This window comes from Bos mutus, chromosome 3, assembly GCF_027580195.1.
Source record: "Bos mutus isolate GX-2022 chromosome 3, NWIPB_WYAK_1.1, whole genome shotgun sequence".
NCBI classification, from domain to species: Eukaryota; Metazoa; Chordata; class Mammalia; order Artiodactyla; family Bovidae; genus Bos; species Bos mutus.
In genome coordinates, this window is record NC_091619.1 from 106042775 (window position 1) to 106063219 (window position 20445).

Below are 20445 nucleotides of genomic sequence, written 5' to 3' on the forward strand. Positions count from 1 at the left end.
GGAGCCTGTTCCTTGTCACTTTCCAGGTTCCTGATGGGAAAACTGAGATTTTGGTAGGCTCACGGGCCTGTTCTGACCCCAGGATGCCTGCAGCTGCGCCGGTGCTCTGGCTGCTTGGAATCGCCGGGGATGCAGGGTAGGGGAAGGAGAGGAAGCAGCACAGAGGTTCTGCGCCAGAGTCCAGACCAAGGGTGCAGTTGCCAGCCCTGCGCTCCGAGCGCAGCGCCCCAGCTGAGGGCAAGGGCGTGCGGGAGGGGGGCGACGAACTCCCAGGCCTGGCGCTCCAGTCCGTTTTTTGCTGCGGATCCCGGGAAGGGGGGCCGGCTCGGGGGTGGGACTGAAAAGGGGGGGATTCCCTCCCTCGTGCGCGCCGAGGACTAGCCCCTCTCCCGGCGAGGAGCTCCGGCGGAGCCGAAGCGCAACGGAGAGCCCCAGCGCGGGCGGAGAGCCCGGCGCGGATCGCCCGAGTGGGGACTGTGGAGAGGAGGGCCGAACCGGGCTGCCCCGGAGGACCGATGCGCCGGGTGGGGCGCTGGCCCCGGAGGGCGTGAGCCGCCCGCAGATTGAGCAACTTGGAAACCGGCGGGCGGAGCGCGGGCGCGCTGGGCGCCCAGGACAGTTCCGCGGCGGGCGGGTGAGCCGGCCGCGCCCTCACCCCTCCCGGGCCTGCGCCCGCCGTGGCTGGCAGCGCGGAGGTGAGTCCCCCCGGGAGCTGCCCCGTCCTCTTCCTTAGCGCCCCCTTCTCCAGGGACCGGGGGCTCCGTGGGCCCTCTCATCGGGGCTTGGCCGAGATGAGTGCCAGGGCGAGGGGAGACCGTGAGAGACAGGGGACTTCTGACTGCTCTCGAATCAGCGAGGGCGGAAGAGGGCACCTTTGGGGGCCCCTTCTGCAAGTCCTGCCGCCCCCACGCTTAGCATCCCTCAAGCCTGTAGGCAGCCTCCTGGCGATGCCGCCACCGGTTTGCCCTCAACCCCGCAACCCTCTTCGATCTTCCTAGCTCGGAGTTCCAAACTCCCCAAATCCACCAGACCTATTCCCCATCGCCCCCCAACCCAAGTCCCCGAAGCAGAAGCTCTTGATTCCTGGTGTCTTCGCCTTGGATTCCCCCGAATCCCACGGCTCCCGGTTACCATCCCCAGACCCCCAGTGCCGGAGCACGGGCCCGGGTCCGACGTGGCAGACGGTGTGTGCTGCGCCCCTCGGGGCGCTACGAGGCGGCGCAGTTCACTGTCCCGAGGGTTCGGGCGCCGAGGGACCGTCTTGCTTGGTTGGGGAGAGGTGGCCGCTGTGTGTTAAGCCAGGGCTCCCAGGAGGGCCAGGTCTTGCGCTTGGGGCAAGGGTTTTCTTGTGAAGCCCGCCTTTCAGACTTGGAGAGTTCTCTTGGATTTGGGGCGGGGGTGGGGGTGTCAGTCGGGGGACTTCAGGTCCACCTCCCCTCCCCCTGCACCTGCTGGACCTCTCTAGATGATAGGGAGGAAGACTTTGAGCGCTCAGAGTCGTGATGGAGGGACGTGAAGGAACCTTTCCGCGCTGCCTCTTGGTGTCGGGGGGCGGGGGTTGGGTCGACCCCCACACCTGGCCTGGCTCTGGCGGACACACGAATCCCGACAGGTCGGGCGGGCACGTACTTGGTCCCGCCCCCAGCCCAGCAATTCTGCCCCGCCGGCCAGTCCTCTCCACCAGTAGCTGGTCCGGGGGAAAGCTAATGAGAAATTATCGGAACGGTTTACATTTTTGGGTCTGTATCCGGCCCCGGACCGAGTACCAGTTTATCCAAATAGTGTTGCAGGGAAGAAGGTGAAAGTTATTGCAAACTTCTGGGGGCGCTGAGTCTCCGCCCTGCGCCCCACCCCTCGGCTGTGTCCCCCTCCCCAGCGTGTCCTCCCCTCCTGGACCACCTAGTGGGCGGGCCTCTCTCCCTGGCCCCAGCTCTGCCCCTGCCTCCCACTCCTGCCTCAAGCTGGGTCATGCCCTACACTTCTCAGCTCCCTGCCTCTTGCTCTGTCCTCCGGAGTCCCCGTCCTGAGCAGCAAACCCTGAGCAGCTCACTGACTGTGTTTGTCACCCCGAGACCCTAACCTCTCCCTGCCCATTAAGTGGGAATAACTGCTTTCCTCCTAGCGTTGTGGTGAGGAGTCAGTGAGAACCTCCTGTGGCAGGTGGTGCAGGCATGCCATGCATGTGGATCCCTCACCCCAACCCTGGCAGAGACAAAGTGCCCTTCCTCACCCCCACGGATGCCTGAGACCGTGATCACTGCCAGCAGTTCCCATTGCTGGCTCTGCCGGTGTAGAGTGACGGGCTTCCCAAAAGAACCTGCCTGTGCCTTGTAGCCCAGGGGGGCAAAGGAAATCAGCCAGAGGAACCAATAGAAATGAGGCAGGCTGCTTAAAAGAAAGTCATTAGCTCCTATCCCCTCTCTCAGCTGTGGCCTCGCTGTGGGTGTCTATGAGTGCACCACTGCATGAGTGTGGGTGGGGGTGAAGAGGGCAGGAACCTCTTCTCTGGAGGGAAGTGGAGTCAGAGACCTGGGATCTTCTGAGGCTTGCTACTGTGATGTTTCTAGTCTGAGACCTGTCCTGCTTTTAAAATCAGATATCACATGCAATCCAGAGTTTTCAACTTAAAAAAAAAAAACAACAGAAGATGTAGTAATGTGGAGCCAGTCTTGGGGCCCATCAACAATCAGCTGGAATGGAATAGCAGATGCTCCCTTTAGATGGGGCATTTGTCTTCCAGTTCACCCCCTCCGCACTCTGCGTCCTTCCCATCTGTTGCTTGTATCCCTGACAGAGTGAACACAACTCCTTTGGAGGGTTGATTTTGTACTGAAACTCATCCCGTCCCATGATGGTCGAGGAAGGCCAGAGCCACCTTTCTAGCGGAATTCAGGTCTGGAGCCTCCTCCCCGCTTCCCTGCTGAGATTGGTGGGGATACAGGTGGGAGTGGGTCTGAAGATCCTCCCTGGCAAGGGTTGGGGTGAGCCTGGCAGGGGCCAGACTGAAAGCTAAGACCGGGGAGGACTGAGGGGGAATTCAGAGGGAAGTAGAGGGTAGGGGAGGATGGCTGCTAGCCTTTGCTGAGCCCTGAAGCCTGGCGTGCTGCAGTCCATGGGGTTGCAAAGAGTCGGACATGACTGAGCAACTGAACCGAACTGAACTCGGAAGCGCTAGGCGCCTTGCCCTGCAGGCACATGGAGTGCAGAGATGCATAGATCTGTTCTGCCCCAGGACCCCAGGCATACAGTGAGACCAAAGCCTCACAGACCCAGGACTTAACACCAGCTTTGTCCGATGTGGTCTTCTTCAGTATTTGTCAGGTGGGAAGACTCAGGGCACCCTGAGAATGTATCTGCCAGGGGTCCTCAGACCTTAGTGTGAGAAAGGCCAGCACTAGAGGTTAACTGTATCACTCTGAGTGATCCCTGGGGCCAAGGCAATCAACCATAAAGATAAATGCAAATATGGAAATTGCATCATAGTGCTCAGTGTTACGATTGGTATCCAGATGGTATGAAAACTGTCTTATTGCTTTTTAGATGACCACTGGAATGTAGACACAAAATATAGTCTTGGTCGAAGAAATTGCAACATTTATTGAGTCCTAGTGTGCCAGGCACCATTCTAAGCAGTTTCATATATTAACTCATTTAAGCTATAAAAACAACCACCACTCTCCTGTAGATAAAGAAACTGAGGCTCAAACCAGCTAAGCAAGTAGGATAAGGTAACAGCTAATAAGTAGCAGAGGCAACATTCAAAGCCAGGCAGCCTGACTCTGAAGTTTATGCCCTTAACCATCAAGGTCGATGGCCAGCCTCTGGGACTGGAGGCTGAAGACCCCAGTTTGATACACTCAGCCGGAGGTCTGTAATCTGTGGGTGATGGAAGAGCGTGGTGGGGGCTGGGGTAGATGGGAAAGTTCTGGCAGATCACACAGGGAGTACTGGAGGGGCAGGTGGGGGCTGGCAGCTGACGGGGCACTTGGGGGTGGCTGGGAGCATCTCCACAGGCTCCGGCCACGGCTCCAGGTGGGATCCATCAGTTTCGTGTAAACACTTCTCACAGGCAGCTTAACCACTTGAGTGTGTCTGGCCTTCAAAGCCAGTGGGAGAGACCAAGGAGGGGTTGCTGAACTCCCTCGTGGGATAATGATTTATCTCCCATGCAGGTGGGCTCCCCTGGGGCCTCCCTGGAGGCGAAGGGGGAAAGACTGGGGCAGGGTTGGGAAGGGCACTTTCACTCAAGTGTTTCAACTCTCTCATTAGTTAGGCCTAAACGCAGACAATTCTCAGAGCAAACCTGTGAAGCAGGCGTATTTATCCCCATTTCATAGATGGGGAAACAGAGACTAAGGGATTCTTTCAAGGCATCTTAACCAGCCAGTGGGAGAGTGATGCTTCCCTGGCATCTCCAAAGCTTCCTGAAGACTCACTGTTTCCTCCTGTCCCTGCCTGAGTACGGGTGTGTGTGCAGCAAGCGTGTGGGCCAGGGCATGTGCAGGCCTCGTTGTGAAAGTGTGAAGCAAAGTGGGAGTGGGAAGGGGGCTTTCATCTCTTGACTCCCAGGTTGGGCTCCAACTTCCCTGACACATTTCACTGGGGAGGGCCGGTTCCCCCTGCCCCCATCACCCGGGCCAGCGGGCCCAGAGACCTGGCTCTCGCTGGGCTGGGGGATTATCCCCATTCTCTGTGTCTCTGGCCAGGGCGGGCATCGCTGCCTCTTTTATCCTCTCACAAAGGCCAGGCCCGCCGGGCCTGCTGTGTCAGAGTTTCTGTGGCCGGGGGAAGCCTTACTTCCTTTTCTCGCGCCAAGCCCAGAGGGCCACGCCGGTCTGCCAGCTTGTCGGGGGCCACTGCTCTAGCTCCAGACAGGTGAAAGGCACAGGGGTGACTCAGCACCAGGGAGAGAAGGCTGAGGGGTCACTTGCCGAAGGACAGAGAGAGCTGCTTGTTAAGAGTCATGATATTACTGCAGCATGAAGTCTGTAGGCTAGACCTAATGAAGGACTTCCAGCTACAGCTGGCTCACTTTGGGCAGGGCAAAAGCCAGGCAGCTGGTTTTCAGTGATCCACAAGTTTGATTTGAGTGTCCACCATATTCCAACTACTTGGGTAGCCAACTCCCATCCCATGTCAGCGACTTTTGCAAGATAGGAAAAGGAGCCCATCTCTTCTACAGGGGTGCCAGGTGGGTAACTTGTAATGTTCAAACATTCTGAGTTGTCTCCTGGGTAATGCACCACATGGGTAGGGCAAGAGGCCCAGGTTGGGGGAGCCGGTGCTACCCCAGAATTAACCATTCTCTCTCCTCCCCCGACAGGTTGGTGTTTGGAGGTGTCCTGACTGAAGTGACAAAGAGCTCTCCCCATGTGACACCCTGAGGCACCTTTGAGGAAAGCTCTCTGGGTCTCTTTATGGGCTGATGGAGAAGTAGGCTCCCCACACCCTCTCTGTCCCCAGCTGAGATTATGGTGGATTTGGAATACAGGGCAGATTTGGGATACAGTCCAGGCCTGGACATCCTGCTGCTGACCCAGCCCCGGAGGCGTTAGCAAGAGCCCTGCGCCATCCACCCCCGCAGAGACCACCCCTCCTACCAGGGGCCTGGAGCTGGCGAGTGACTATGCGGCTTGGACTGTGTGTGGTGGCCTTGGTTCTGAGCTGGATGCATCTGGCCGCTGGCAGCCGGGGGATCAAGGGGAAGAGACAGAGGCGGAGTGAGTAACGGATGGGGCTGGACCCTGGTGGTCCTTGGGAGTGGTGGCGGGGAGGGCACTGTCTGGGGACTGCGACCTTCGGCTGTTTCACTCTGTGATGACCATTGCAGATTTCTGCTTTGTCCATTACAGCTTTGTACGTCACTCAGTAGATTATCCAGTTTGTGGATTAATTTATTGAGATTACCCATCCTGTAGATAACTCACTTTGTCTGTTTTCCCCTTTGTAGATGCTCTTTTCTAGATTAACCCCTCTCCTGTGAGGATCCAGTTTGTGGATTATGCCCTTTGATATCACACCGGCTTTGTGTGGTATCCATGGAGATGCTTCCCAGCCCGGTCCCCCTGGGGTGCTCAGTGTCCCCGCTTCACAGACAGAGGATTCAGGGTTCCTTTCATTTAGTGGTCTGAAATACAGCCCTCAACTCCTCAGGGGCCAGGAAACCCACAGGGACAGGGAATGGGCAACAGACTTCCCTGCCCAGGTCATGGGGAAGGGACAGTGGAGCAGGGTGTTCGTGGGACTGTCCACCACTGTGGTTTTTAACCCTGCCCAGTGGGATTCAGGAAGCTGCACTGAGGGGTGATGGGGAGGCAGTGGGCAGAAGGCTGGCCCCTCCACCCTTCAAACCAGAGCAGCTTCACTCTTCCTTGCTTTCGGGAAGGTTCCACATAAGGTGTCATTGGAAGAAAAGGGTTCTCACAGCCTAAAAAAAAAAAAATCCCATCATTGTACAAATAGGAAAACTGAAGCTAAGAAAAGGGAAGAGACGACAGTCTAAAAGACACACAGTTGGTGTTGGAACCCCCGTCTCCTGGTTCCTGTGAGCCCAGCTTTCTTGAAAACAGAGCCTGATGGAGTATTTAACTGTCCTCACCATTCTCGCCGTCTCTCCCAGGATCCTATCCTAGGCCGTCCTGGGAGCAGGTCCCCTATGCTTCCCTCGATGCCTTCAGGGATGGAGGTTCAGGACGTGCCATCATGTCATGGGAGTGGCCCCTGGGTATGTGGTGGAGGCCCGACCCAAGTCTGTCTGTCTCTCAGCATCCCCCGGAAGAGACGTCCTGCCCCCGGACGGGCAGCTCCTCTCAAGTCTAACCCCACCACCTCTTGCTTCACTTCCGAGGCCTTCAGACCAAGGCCCACCAGGAAGGGTTGAAAGGCAATGGAGTTCTGTCGGGTCTCCACGGGAGTGGCCAAGGCCAGAATCCAACCCAGAGAGAGAAGCTCAGAGAACTGGTGAAGCTGAAAATCCCTGGCTTAACAAACAATTAGAGACGGTTAGGTTTAATCAGCAGTGAGGCCTTGATTTTCCTCCCTTCTCATCTGTTGCGGCCAGTATTTTGGTCTCCACCGGCCAGATGCAGTTTAGCGATTTATAATCAGTCTCCTCTATTTCCGAGAGGAGAGAGAAAACGAGAGAGGCCACTCACCATCATGTGATGTGCGTTAATGGTCACACTTCCGCTGCTGAGCCACACACTCACCTACACCAGAGGGTCAGGAGACCTGGGTTCATCATCTTTTGTACTTAGGAAAAAAAAAAAAGTACTGGCCTGGCCAGCAGAATGGGCCGGTCCCAGCAGCAGCCAATCAAATGCAGCCATTTCGATGTTTCCACTTTTGATACAGCCACATCCCACAGCCTTGGTAGCACGTAGCCCAGTGTTTATCACCAAGCGGTGTGAGTGACAGACATCCTTAATGGTGAGATGCGAGGACAGGGAGAGAGGTGGGTAAGACTCAGGGTGCAATGAGGGTCCAAAATGGACAGAGGCTCAGAGAGAGGTGACTCTTCTCCCTTTTCTTTAAATTAACTTTTCCTGGGGCATAGTCGATCTACAACGCTGTAAGCTTCCACTGCACAGCGAAGGGCACCAGCCACATGTATACACAGATCCACTCTCTTCCACATTCTGTTCCATACGGGCCACTGCAGAGCACTGAGTGGAGTTCCCTGTGCCATAGAGTAGGTCATCATCAGTTATCTAGGCTATACATAGTAGTGTGTATATGTCAGTCCCAGTCTCCCAGTTTATCCCCCTCCCCACTGTCCCTCTTGGTAATCATATGTTTGTTTTCTACATCTGTGACTCTGTTTCTGTTTTGTAAATAAGTTCATCTGTACCATGTTTTTAGCTTCCACATATAAGCGATATCACATGATACTTGCCTTTCTCTGGACTCGCCTTTTTTGGCTCCTTCTCACTGCCCCGTCCTCCATCTGAAGCCTTCACGTCCTCCCCCAGAAAAGGGTCTGTAGAGTCTCTCTTCCTTGGCTGAAGCCTCATCCACTCCTCTCTTCATTAATTTCTATTGGATATAGTTGCTTTACAATGTTGTGTTAGTCTCTGCTACACAGCAAAGTGAATCAGTTATGTGAATACACGTATCCCCTCCTTTTTAGACTTCCTTCCCATCTGGGTCACCACAGAGCACCAAGTAGAGTTTCCTGTGGTATAAAGTAGGTTCTCATTAGTTATGCATTTTGTATGTAGTCATGTATGTGTCTTGGGCCCATCCTCATGTGTCCGTTTCGAACCCACAGACCCTGGTCCTGGGTGCAGAGATGGATCTTGAAGCACCCACAGGTGGTGGGAAGGAGACAATTTCAACCTAGTTTAGGGAATGCCGAGGGGAACCAGGAGGGCTTTGGGAGCCCCAAGAGTGACTCTTGAGATGTAATTTTAAAGATGAGATAGTAAGGAATCTGCCTGCAATGTGGGAGACCTGGGTTTGATCCCTGGGTTGGGAAGATCCCCTGAAGGAGGGCATGCCAACCCACTCCAGTATTCTTGCCTGGAGAATCCCATGGACAGAGGAGCCCAGTGGGCTACAGTCCATAGGGTCGCAAAGAGCTGGACACGACCGAGTGACTAAGCACAGCACAGCCCAGCACAGGTGATCTGCAGGCCGGAGGTGGGGGAACCCAGGCAGGGGACTAGCATGTCCAAAGGTGAGGAGCTAGGATGAGGCGCAGACTGTGCAGGAAATGGGGTGCAGCTGTGGGAGAGCTGGAGAAGTGGTTTCTAGGTGCAGTTCTCGGGAGCCCTGGGGTTTTCACTGGAACTGCTCTGCTCGTTTTGCTTTATTCATGGAGGCTCTTTTCCATGGAAAAGAAGGGTTGTGCTCTTAAAACAAAAAGCCGAACACCCATGAAGGCAGAGCAATGAAAGCTTCCAGGAGCTGAGGGAGCGCTGGGGGCGATGCTGCATAAATGGGCAGAGGTCAGAGGTTGGAGCTCTTGGTACCTGCTAGGCTGGGAGTTGGCCCTTGACCCTGACTTGAGCTGCGGGTGATGAGGACATCCCCTTAGAGGTTTGAATCAGAGGAGTAGTGCTTGATCCAGCTGTAGTGGGGCATGAGGGGAGGGAGCTTGAGGTGGGAGACCAACAGAACAGTTAAAGGCTATCTGGACCCAGGTGAGAAAAAAGTGCAGGGAAACTTAGCTCACAGTTAAGTTGAAAAATGCCGATCTTCCCAGGGGGGTGTGCCCAGGGCACCAGGGCACCAGGAATGGAGAGCATGCTCTGCCTGCTCAGTGAGGCCCTGGGTCCTGTCAACCCCGACTTCACTTCACCTCCACCCACTTAACTCAAGGGTCTCTCAAGGAAACTAATTCCAGGTCAGCCCTCCTCTGTCATGGAGCCTTCCCCTCCCCTGCCGTTGATCCTCACCCAACCCCCAACCACTCATTTCCTGTCCCACTCCCCATACTCTCTTCATATAGCCCCTTCCCTGAGCCTCTGTGTCACTCGCCACATCCTCAGCCCTACATTCTGGGAGAATCCTATCCTTTTGTGGAGCCTCACTCCTTACTGGGCTCCCATTTAGAAACAAGGCAGGCTCCGCTCTGCAAAAGCTCTTTCCAATGGGAGAAAAAGACATATTAGCTGATAATAATGATGCAAGGCAGTGTCTACTGTGACGGATTCAAATACTGGGGGCAGAGAACACATAGAAATACTCTATACCCAGATTTTACCAGAAGGCAAGATCAAGGGAAACTTCCTGGAGGAGGTGACTTTAGTTCTGAGGCTTGAAAGAGTTAGGCTTAGGAAGAGGCAGAGTGTGTTCCTGACAGAAGGACCAACTTGAGCAAGACACAGAGATGTGAAGTAGTGGGATGTATGCAGAGAAATCAAAATAGTTCCCTATTGCCTAGAGGTAGTTTTAAGAGATGAAGTGAGTGGGATCAGCTCATGGAAGTTTTTAGGCCAGGTGGAAGAGCTGAGTCTTAATTCTGCAGCAGGTAGGGAGCTATTGATGGGTTGTGCAGCAGGTAGGGAGCTATTGATGGGTTGTGGGCTTCCCTTGTAGCTCAGTTGGTAAAGAATCTGCCTGCAATTCAGGAGACCCAGATTTGATCCCTGGGTCAGGAAGATCTCCTGGAGAAGGAAATGGCAACCCACTCCAGTATTCTTGCCTGGAGAACCCCATGGCGAGAGGAGCCTAGCAGGCTACAGTCCATGGGCTCACAAAGAGCTGGACATGACTTAGCGACTAAACCACCAACCACCAAGAGGCAGGGGCATGACACCATGAATCTGAGTTTTGGAAAGATTCCAGGATGAGAAATCTGGGGACTTGGAACAAGTGAAGTCCATAGAGAAGAGGCACTGTGGCCAGAAGCCGCTCCTCAGGGGGCGGGGCTGAGTCACCCTGGGGCAATGCCTGACTACAGAAAGATCAGCTTCAGAGGGGTTTGCACAAGGATGAAGGAGGCAAGAAGCAGCAGGGAATGGAGGAGACACAGCCCTGACTTTCTGGCTCAGTGCAGTGGGCTCCACGGTGTGCTTCGGAGGCAGAGGGCAGGGTTGGGTAGTGAGGAGTGGAGAGTACGGTGCGGGTAGGAAGAGCAGAACCTTAATGAGGGAGTTTTGTGAAGAAGTTGGAAGAAGGCCCCATGAGCTCTTTGAGCACTGTCCCCATCACTGAGCCTACCCATCCTCAACCAGGCTCCAGCCCTACAAGGCAAGCCCTTTCCCATCATAGGCACAGAAGCCAGAGGGATTGTGTCAAATTGTGAACCAACCTTGCCCTTCTGAGGTCCTTTCCTTGCCAGTTAGAATAAAGCTCTCTTTTCCATTTCACGGATGCACTATGATGGTCGGGGCCTCACAGCCTTTGCCCAGGCTGTTTCTCTGGTCTGCGCACCCTCTTCACCTAGCCTGCTTGGTAAGGGCGTGTCCTCCAGTGTTCTTCCATTCCCCAAAATGTGCAGCCAGACCTAGGTGGGCATCTATTGCTGTTCCTCCACATCCGCAGCTCCTAGCAGTTCTGGACACACGTTAGGTGTGCAGTGAACGTCTGTGGAATGAACGAGCCTCGGTTTCTCCCTTTGAATCATTATGTAACCTCTGCCCACACCCAGCATCTCCTTGGACACCCCCTCTCTCCCAGCACACACAGCCCCCTGCCCTCTGGCTCTCCATCCCCTCACTGCTCATCTTTTTGCCTTGCTAAGCTGAGAACACTCTTTGATTCCCACCCCCCTGGATAAGTGTCCCTTTCCTCATTGAACTGCCCCTGCCCATCCTTGAGCCCCTCTCCTCCTTGCTCAGCACCCTTCTCCTTCCTGAACCCCCAAACCTCATGGAGCTCAGCTTCTAGACCCCTGTCCCTGACCCCAGTCTCAAGCCTCAAGGCTGGTCTTACCGGCTGAGTTCTGTCCTGACTCTCTCATATCCTTGGGTCTTCACTCCATCACTCCCTGCCTCTGTCCTGTGCTTACAGTCCCCGCTCCCAGCTGATCTCTCCTTTCGGGCTCTTTCTGTGTTCTCTGATTTTCTCCTCACTTTATTCCTCACCTCCATCCCCTCCACTAACTGTTCAGCCCCCCGTGGTTGGGCCTGCATCCCACCACTCCACCAGAAATGCCCTTCTTGAGGTCACCCAATCACCTCTTGGTGCACGTGTCGTAGGTTTTCCCAGAGGTCCCAGCCCTGGTCCCTAAGATCCCACCCTCTCCCACTCGGTTTCCATCTCCCACCCCAATGTCCTCCCATCTCCCCAGCAATTCCTTCTCAGCTTCTTTCCAGGCCCTTCCTCTGCTTGTGTATTGAATGCGAGTATTGCCCAGGCCTCAGCTCTTGGTCCTCTTCTCAAGCTGCACCCCTTCTTCCCCAGGATGCTTTCCCCTCCCACGGATTTAATCCCAAACGACAGCTCCCAGCATAGATCCCTGAGTTCTCTCCCCCTTTCCACAGCCTGCCTCTTAAATGAGATGGTTCTCCATCTTCACCTTCCTTTACTCCTTAACCACTGACATCCACTCTCCACCTCAACCAGGGATGCCAACAGCCTGTTTGTGGCTGGGTCCTTACATGGCATCTCAGTAGTACCTGGCATTGGGCTCCCCTCTCCTCCCTTGAGTGTCCTCTTCTCTTGACTTCCATGATGCAACAGGCTTCTGAGTGTCCCTACCTGTCTGAGTGCTCCTTCTCGGTCTCGTAGCTGACCCTTCTTCTTCTCTCCTTTTCTTCAGTGTCTAATGCCTCTCCTCGCTGTCTGCTCCCACTTCCCTAGCCATCTCATAGACCTCCAGGCTTTTGATGACTGTTTGTATTAAGGACTCCACGTGTCAATCTCCAGCCAAAATATTTCTCTTGAATTCCAGAGCCACAGGTTCCGGTGCCTACAAGACACCTTCCCAGGGGCGTGCCACAAGAACCACAAACTCAACCCAACTCGTCATTTCCTCCACTCGAATCTGCTCCTCCTCCTGTGGGCCCTCTCATGGCGAAGGGCCAGGGGCTATCCCATCACCCAAGCCCGACGCCTGGGCATCATCCTTGACCTGTGCTCGCCCCGGCCCTCACCCCCATGTCCAGCCCGTCACCTAGACTCCTTGATTCTACCACCTGAATATCTTACGTGCGTCTGTACCTTTCCACCTTTCCATCCTCCTGGTTCCACCTCCTCCGTCTCTTGGACCTGGAAGTCCCCCTCCCTCCAGGTTTGCCATCTGTGCAATGCATTCTCCACACTGCAGAGGGATCTTTCTAAAATGGAGCCCTGGCCATGTCTCCTGTTTTAAGGCCCCCCGGGACTCCTTGTGGCCTTTGGAATAATGTCTGTGCTCCTTTTTTACGGGCTCAGGCCTTTCCTCCTCTGCCCCCTGTTTTCCTCTCCACTCACTCCACGCACCAGCCATGCTGAATGAATTTCAGATGCCCCATGGGCCGCACTTTCTCTTACTTGTCATTGAAGCCTCTGCAGAGAAATGCACACAGAGATTTGCTGTTGGTTAAGTGAGAGGCAGACAGCAGGACGCTTAGAAGGCCCTTTGCAAATGTGCCCTTCACTAAAGTGATAAGGAAGGAATATATGAGTTATGGGAATGGAACCATAGACGCCTACAAATGGGACACCTGGATGGCTTTGGTTCTTGCTGCTGTTGTTCACTTTCTCATTTGTGTCTGACTCTGTGACCCCGTGGACTGCAGCACGCCAGGCCTCCCTGTCCTCACCAACTCCTGGAGCTTGCTCAAACTCATGTCCACTGAGTTGGAGATGCCATCCAACCATCTCATCCTCTCTCGTCCCCTTCACCTCCTTCAATCTTTCCCAGGATCAGGGCAAGCGAAAAACCTAGAGGGAGCCTTCACTTCAGCCATGAATTGAATCAAATCCTTGAGTCATAAACAACATTGTTGGAGTGGAAGTGGTACCTAAATCTACAGTGACTTATTCATTTGGAATATAGCTGAATAACAGCCCAAAGTAGAAAGCCAGTCCCAAGCAGGCTCCCTCATAACTCTGATACCACAGTTGGAGTCCTTTCCTCTTACAATGACCCAACCAACAAGATTGATACTAAGTTTTAAGTTTGTCGATTGGCTAAATGGTAACTTCGACTCTATATAAGTAAGTTCTCTATTTGAAAAACCAGTCTGGCCATACCTTCAGTTTCCCTGTCGCCCCTGGTTTTCATAAACTTTTCCCTCACTGCCTGGAACACATATTGGCTGGGAAGCCTTCTTCGAGTAATTCAACCTCTCTTATTTCTTCATTTGTGAAAAAGAGAGGGGAAAAAAAGAGTAGTATCATCCACTGCATGGGTTTTAAGGATCAAATGAGCTGATACTTGTAAAGCACTGAGAGCAGTGCCTGCCACATAAGTGTTCAGCCTTTAGGAGTAAGCTACGGAGGTTATGATTAAGATTTTGTTGTTGTTTATCATTATTGTGTTTGCTATTTCCCCCTTCTCCTCTGCTCACCTTTCTCTTACGCATTCTCCTGTTAGGAAATCAAGGATCATTCCTGAAGCCAGAGCTCTCCCCCACAGCCCTCCAGAGCGAGCATCCTCATCTCCCTTTTTAGGTGGGAAGGGAGGCCCACAGGATGCAGAGTTTCGCCCAGGGTCACAGGCCAGGCATTTGACTTGAGGTCCAACCAGCGAGGTCTAAGCCATGAGTCCTGCACTGCTGCAAGATCTTCTGCGATCTCTGCTCTGATTTCCCAGGCTGTCTGCCTCCAGCCTGTACACAGCTCCTCACTGCCTTGTTCTGTTAATGACTGGTCCCACCCATCCCCTAAGCCAGAACCCTGGGAAGTAACCCAGCCTCTGATTGGTCACATGGCCATACTGATTGTACTTCCTGAGTATCTCCCAAATCATTTTCTCTCCATCTCCACTGAACAAAACTTTGTTTAGGACCCTTCCATCTTTCTCACCTGGATGATCATGTCAGCTTCCTCCCAAATGGTCCTCCGGTCTCTGGTCTCTCCCCAGGCTGCAGAGGGTACTTCCCAACTTGTAAGTCAGACCAGACCTTGCTTCTGCTTAAAACTTGCTGAAGACTTTTTTATTTCATCAGTTCTGACAAAGGTCCCCCTGAAACATTGTGAAACAAGGGTTCTGTGGCCAAAATGTCTTGGAAGTGCAGCTCACGCTGTCTCCCTCTTAGAAAGTTACTTAAAGTCACAGAAGCTCAATGAAATGAAATGAAACGTTAATCACTCCCAGTCATATTCGACTCTTTGTGATCCCATAGACCATAGACAGCCAGTGTCCTCTGATGGGATTCTCCAGGCAAGAATACTGGAGTGAGTTGCCATTCCCTTCTCCAGGGGATCCACAAAGGCTGCAAAAAGCCCTGGAGTAGAAAATCCAGTTTAGACTTGTTGGACACGGTGGTTCTCAGATATATCTAACACAATGGCCTTTTCTCCACATCTTCCTATGAACATTTAGGGGAATCCTGTTCCAAGGAATATTCTTTGGAAAATGCTGCAAGATAGAATTCAAGTCCATCATCATGACATAAAAGGTGCTGAAAGATAGGACTACTTATCTTCCGCCACTCCCCTCCCCACCTCGCCTGTAACCCCAGTCTTCCTCAACTTCCTTCAGGTCGCTTTACACCTCTGTGGTCTTGCCCCTAGAGGGCCCTAGTCTCTATTTCCCAATGGACAAATCGTTATTCGTTCTTGAAGAGTTGACCCGAATGGCCCCTGTCTGTGACTCCTTCCTTCTTTCTGGATTCTCTTGATCCTCGTGGCTGCCAGCATGTGCCTGTTTGGAGGCACTGTCTGTACCCTGGAGAGCAGTTCAGGACAGCCAGGGGTCTTTGCTTCCGTGTCCCTGGCACTTGCACTGCTTGTGGTACCTGGGCAGGGCCAGGTGAGTGTTGGTTGAACAAGTGAAGGAGGAAACGAGATCGTAGGTCTGAAACTCAACCCTGGGGTTGGGGACCTCACTGGCTCAAAGGATGCTTCCAACCTCAGCACCTTTGACATCTTGGACCAGATTGCTGTTGTGGAGGCTGCCCCACACATTGTAGGGTGTTTAGCAGCATCCCTGGCCTCTGTCCCCCAGAGGCCACAACCCCCTCCCCAGCGTGAGCATCAAAATGCCTCCAGACTTTGCCAAAAAGTCTGCTCCCCTGAGGAGCAGACTCATCTCTGGTTGAGACCACTGTTCTAGACATAGGTTATTCCAGTTGTCTCTCTGTCTCTGAGTAGGTGGCCTTTTTCTTATTATCCCTCTTGTCCTTAAAATTTTCTCAGGGCTGTGTAAATTCCAGGCTTCAGCACCTTCTCTGACGATGGTGGAGCGAGTCTGGGGGGTGAGCCTGCATTGCTCCTGGAGCTAAGGGGGCATTTAGGGTGGACGGCAGCTCTTGCTGTGCTAGTTCCCTTGAAAGCAGATGCTGGGAAGGTTTATAAAGGAGCCTTGCAGAGAGCTGCCAGCCTGGCCTGCACTTTCTGAGAAGCACATTCGTTCTGTAGGCTGAAACTCCTATCTACTCACTTTCCATCCTTGTGGGAGCCTGGGAAAGACGGAGGCCTCTCCCACAGCTGCCTCTCACCCTTGCTCCATCCTTGCAGTCAGTGCCGACGGAGGCCAGGCCTGTGCCAAAGGCTGTGAGCTCTGCTCGGAGGTCAACGGTTGCCTAAAGTGCTCGCCCAAGCTGTTCATCCTGCTGGAGAGGAACGACATCCGCCAAGTGGGCGTCTGCTTGCCGTCCTGCCCACCTGGATACTTTGATGCGCGCAACCCTGACATGAACAAGTGCATCAGTGAGTGTGGGCAGGGCTGGGGAAGGGTGCTGGAAACTCTGGATACGGGGCGGGCGTGCTTTGAACTGTTGATGGGCTGCAAGAGGGGTGGAGGAGATATTGAGGAGGGGAGTTCCTGATTCCAATATCCAACTGCTGGCCAGACATCTCCCCAGACATCCCACCCACATTTCCAGCCTGTAATGTAGCCACATCTCCTCCCTCCAAACCTGCACTGACTTGTGTTCCCACGGGTGACTCTCAGTGTCCCAACCCATCACCCAAGGCACAGACCTAAGAGCCAGCCTCTCATCTATGCCCCCACCTTAGCCATTCAATAACCGAACTGTGCCTCCTCCACCTCTTTTCCATCTTCACTGCCGTTGTCTCATCCAGGTTCCCATCCCCTCTCTCCTGGACCACTGCAATAACCTCCATCTGTCCCCCAACCCTCATCTGGTTCCCTTCGACCCTCCCTCTGCCCTGCAGCCAGAAAGACGCTTCTGAGACATATAACCTAAAAAAAAAATCGCTGCTGGCTCCACTAACGGCAGGGAAATTCAAGCCCTGGTCAGCCCTCTCTCCCCATCCTCCCTACCCCCCGTCTCACTCTGCTCTGCTCTGTCACACCAGCTACAGTTTCACGTGCTCCGAAGCACGTGCTGTCACACCTCCCTCTCAGCTGGGAGCCACGCGGTGAACCCTTTCCCGTAAACAATGCCAGTGACCCTCTGATTTTGTTCAGAGCCTTGGAGTTTAGCATGCATTTCCAGACCTTCTATCGGTTCAGCCACACAGGCACCTTGGGAGGGAGACAGACCTAAGTGATGGTACCCTTTTCATAGCTGATAACATCAAGGTCCCAGGGAAATGCCTGAGGGGAGTTCAGCCGACTTGGGTTCTAAATCCCAACTCTGCTGCTTATTCATTGTGTGACCTTGGGCAAGTCGCAGCCTCTCCAAACCTCATCTTCAAAATGTGGGTGTTCGTTTTTACCCCCAGGATTGTTGTGAGAGGCATATGTCAGCCCTCAGTGTCTGGCACAAAACAAACGGAGCGGCTTTTCTTATTTTTGTTTGTGTTTTGCCTGCCACCAAACCCAGGACTCAGAGGCCAGGAGGCACAGAGGAGGGTGGGGTGGGGTGGGGTGGGGAGCTTATGAGGATGGAGGTGGGACCCCAGGACTGCCCTCTCGCTCCGCTCCTCGGGGATCTGGGTAGGGCATTCCTCGCCATGCCTGCTCCTGGGAAACTGGCAGCCCGGACTTCAGGGGCGGGGACTGGTAGGAAGTCAGCTCCGCCCACAGTCTGGGAGGGGCGAGATTGTGAAAGACCCCTCTGGCTTCCAGCCTAGCCCAGCCGCCCTCTCCCCCTACCTCCCCGCAGGAGGATGAGCTGGCAGGAGGGCATCAGGGAGGGACCCAGGAGTCTGACCAAGGTGGTTCCTGGAACTCGACCTTGCAGAGGCAGAGGAATTTGCCCTGGGATGGCTCCCCATCCTCCAGGCAGATTCTTGCTTCCCTGGGCAGGAGGAGAACCAGGCTTTGGGGTGCTGTTAGTGCCCAGCAGTAGGGGAAGAGGAAACCACACAGCCACTCTCAGGGCGTCATTGTATCCCTCAGTTTGGCTCTGATTAGGTGGTCCTTGGGGTGCCCTGAGATGCTGGGACCCTCTTCTTGCCCCACCAATCTCCTGTGCTCTGAATCCAGCTCTCTTGGGCGTCCCCTTGGGTTCCCGGGCCTGGAGCGGGTGCTGGATTGGGCAGATGGTGGGTGGGGAGAGTCCCAGCGGGTTCTCAGGAGGGGCTTTGTTGGCCTCCTCTCTCCCCGCCCCTTGCTTTCATTTATTTCTCTTCCTCCCAAGACTCCACTGAGGTAGTGGCAGCTCCAGCCCACTGTCCTCCCCTGTGTGGGTGGGTTGGCACGGGAAGAGGGGAGGGGTCCGTCTGGGGCTGAGACAGAGCCCCCACCCCCGGTCTGGCCCTCCCCTCAGAATGCAAGATTGAGCACTGCGAGGCCTGCTTCAGCCACAACTTCTGCACCAAGTGTCAGGAGAGCCTGTACCTGCACAAAGGCCGCTGCTACCCCGCCTGTCCTGAGGGCTCTGCGCCTGCAGACGGCACCATGGAGTGCAGCAGCCCGGGTAAGCCCAGGGTCCAGGCCGGAGACAGGGCAGGACCCCTACGGAGAGCGTGGGCTGGGCTCCGTGCAGGGAAAGTTCATGACGACCACCCCCTGAGTTTCTCTGGGGACTTTTATGCTCTCTGGACTTTAAGGATGCCTCTGGCCTGGGGCTGAGGCCGAGACCAGGTGGGAGAGGCTCCCGGGGGCGCACGTGGGGCCAGGTGAGGAGCCGTGACCCCTTCCTCCCCTTGCTTCCCTCCCCTCCCGCCAGCACAATGTGAAATGAGTGAGTGGTCTCTGTGGGGGCCTTGCTCCAAGAAGAAGAAGCTCTGTGGCTTCCGGAGGGGCTTGGAGGAGCGGACGCGGAGGGTGCTCCATGCCCCCGGGGGAGACCACGCAGTCTGCTCAGACACCAAGGAGACGCGGAAGTGCACGGTGCGGAGGACGCCCTGCCCCGAGGGTGAGCTGCGGGGTCAGGGGTCAGCACGGCTGCGGGAGGTCTGATCACCTGTTTCCTACCTGTGACCCAGAAGAGGGGTCAGGCCAGGGCCAGATGGGGCATCCTCAACTCAGGACCCCATGCTGTGCAAACCCGTGCCAGGTAGACAGTGATCCACGCAGCTGCATGGGATGGCGGGAAGCTTCTGTGGTCCTATCCCTCCCCATTGCTTCTGATTCAGGGGATGCTGGCACTGGACGGGCCATTAGAAGGGGAGCTTGGAAGAGGAGTGCGAAGGCCCAGAGAGGGGCAGTGATTTGGCCAAGGTCACATAGCCCGCAGGGGGCAATGATGTGGCAGTGGTGTGGGATGGAGGAGTGGGGAGCCGTCCTGCCTGTTCCCAGAGCTGCAGTGCCCTGCTGGGAGATGCCCTCGGGCCACTGGGATCCAAGGTCTGAGGAAACGTGAGGAAAGAGGAGGCGGTTTGGTTCAGGTGGAGAGTGAAAAGGCTCATGGGACCCCCTCTCAGTACCCATGTTGCAGAGCCCTGACTGGAGGGCACCCCGACCACCTCTGGGCCTCCTCCCCACCCCCCTGCCCAGCTTCCTGACCACATCCCTCCTCCTGCTCTTGGCCATGCCCAGGGCCTCCTGCTGTGTCAGGACGCCCTTTGTTGACTCTTCCTGCTGTTGGGGTTCCAGGGCAGAAGAGGAGGAAGGGCAGCCAGGGCAGGCGGGAGAACGCCAACAGGAACCCCGGCCGCAAGGAGAGCAAGGAGGCGGGCACCGGCGCTCGAAGACGCAAGGGCCAGCAGCAGCAACAGCAAGGGACAGAGGGGCCGGTCACCTCCGTGGGGCCCACCTAGAGACCCTATTCAGCCTCCCGGTCCATGCGAAGGAGTCCAGTGCTGCTCTGTGTGATGAGAGCTTTACTGAACTTGAGCACTGGGGGCAATGCGTACACACCCTCTCCATACATACAGGAACACACAGACACATGCACACAGACCCCATGTCCAAACAAGTAACTGACATACGTGCAAACGTGTGCATGCATGCGCGCACGCACACACACACATCGAGGCTACTGGAAGACGCTTCTGTCCCTTGGACATCACTGTGTGAGCGGGGTGGGGAGGCAGAGGGGTTGTCTCTGCCCCTCAGAGGGCCAAGAGGCACACACTTGGTTTGTGATGCAACCAGTGGACGCATCAGAGAGAATGTTGACCAGCGTCCAAGCCCAGACTCTGCAGAGTGGAACCTTCTGGAGGAGTTCATAGGACCAGACTGCGTGGCAGACAGCAGCCAAAGCTTGAGGACTGTTCAGCATCTCCAGCTGTGTGACTTTATCCTTGGAGAGAACTGTTACACATTCATATCAGGGCTTTCCTGACTCTGAAAACTGCTTAAAGGTTTATTTCAAATTAAAAACAAAAACCAACTGACAAGAGTAGCCACAGGTACTATGCTTCTTTTCAGGGTACAGGGTTTGGTGGAGTATGTAGGAGAGCAAGAAGAGACAGGGCTGAATTTTAGGAGACCCCTGCTGGCCTCCTCCACGGGCCGGGGTGGGAGGGTGATATGTGGGGCGGGAACCAGATTCTCTACATGTCTGTTACTCAGAGGGTGGCCTGTGGACCAGCGTCAACATTATAAGC

At 54.9% G+C, this 20445-nt stretch overlaps 1 protein-coding gene across 1 annotated transcript; it reads left to right on the forward strand.

Annotated features, from left to right (window-relative positions):
* Nucleotides 1–380: 380 nt before the first annotated feature.
* RSPO1 (R-spondin 1) lies at nt 381–20235 on the forward strand. Its single transcript, XM_070365275.1, has 6 exons — nt 381–695; nt 5324–5720; nt 16057–16248; nt 18219–18368; nt 18621–18809; nt 19490–20235. The coding sequence occupies exons 2-6, from the start codon at nt 5627–5629 to the stop codon at nt 19651–19653; spliced, it is 789 nt and encodes a 262-aa protein (XP_070221376.1). The 5' UTR covers nt 381–695; nt 5324–5626; the 3' UTR covers nt 19654–20235.
* Nucleotides 20236–20445: the final 210 nt, after the last annotated feature.

Coding starts and splice junctions, on each gene's coding strand:
- RSPO1 (XM_070365275.1), top strand. CDS start 5,627: ATGCGGCTTGGACTGTGTGTGGTGGCCTTGGTTCTGAGCTGGATGCAT. Junction 16,249..18,218: donor TGACATGAACAAGTGCATCA/GTGAGTGTGGGC, acceptor CCCTCCCCTCAG/AATGCAAGATTGAGCACTGC. Junction 18,810..19,489: donor GAGGACGCCCTGCCCCGAGG/GTGAGCTGCGGG, acceptor TTGGGGTTCCAG/GGCAGAAGAGGAGGAAGGGC.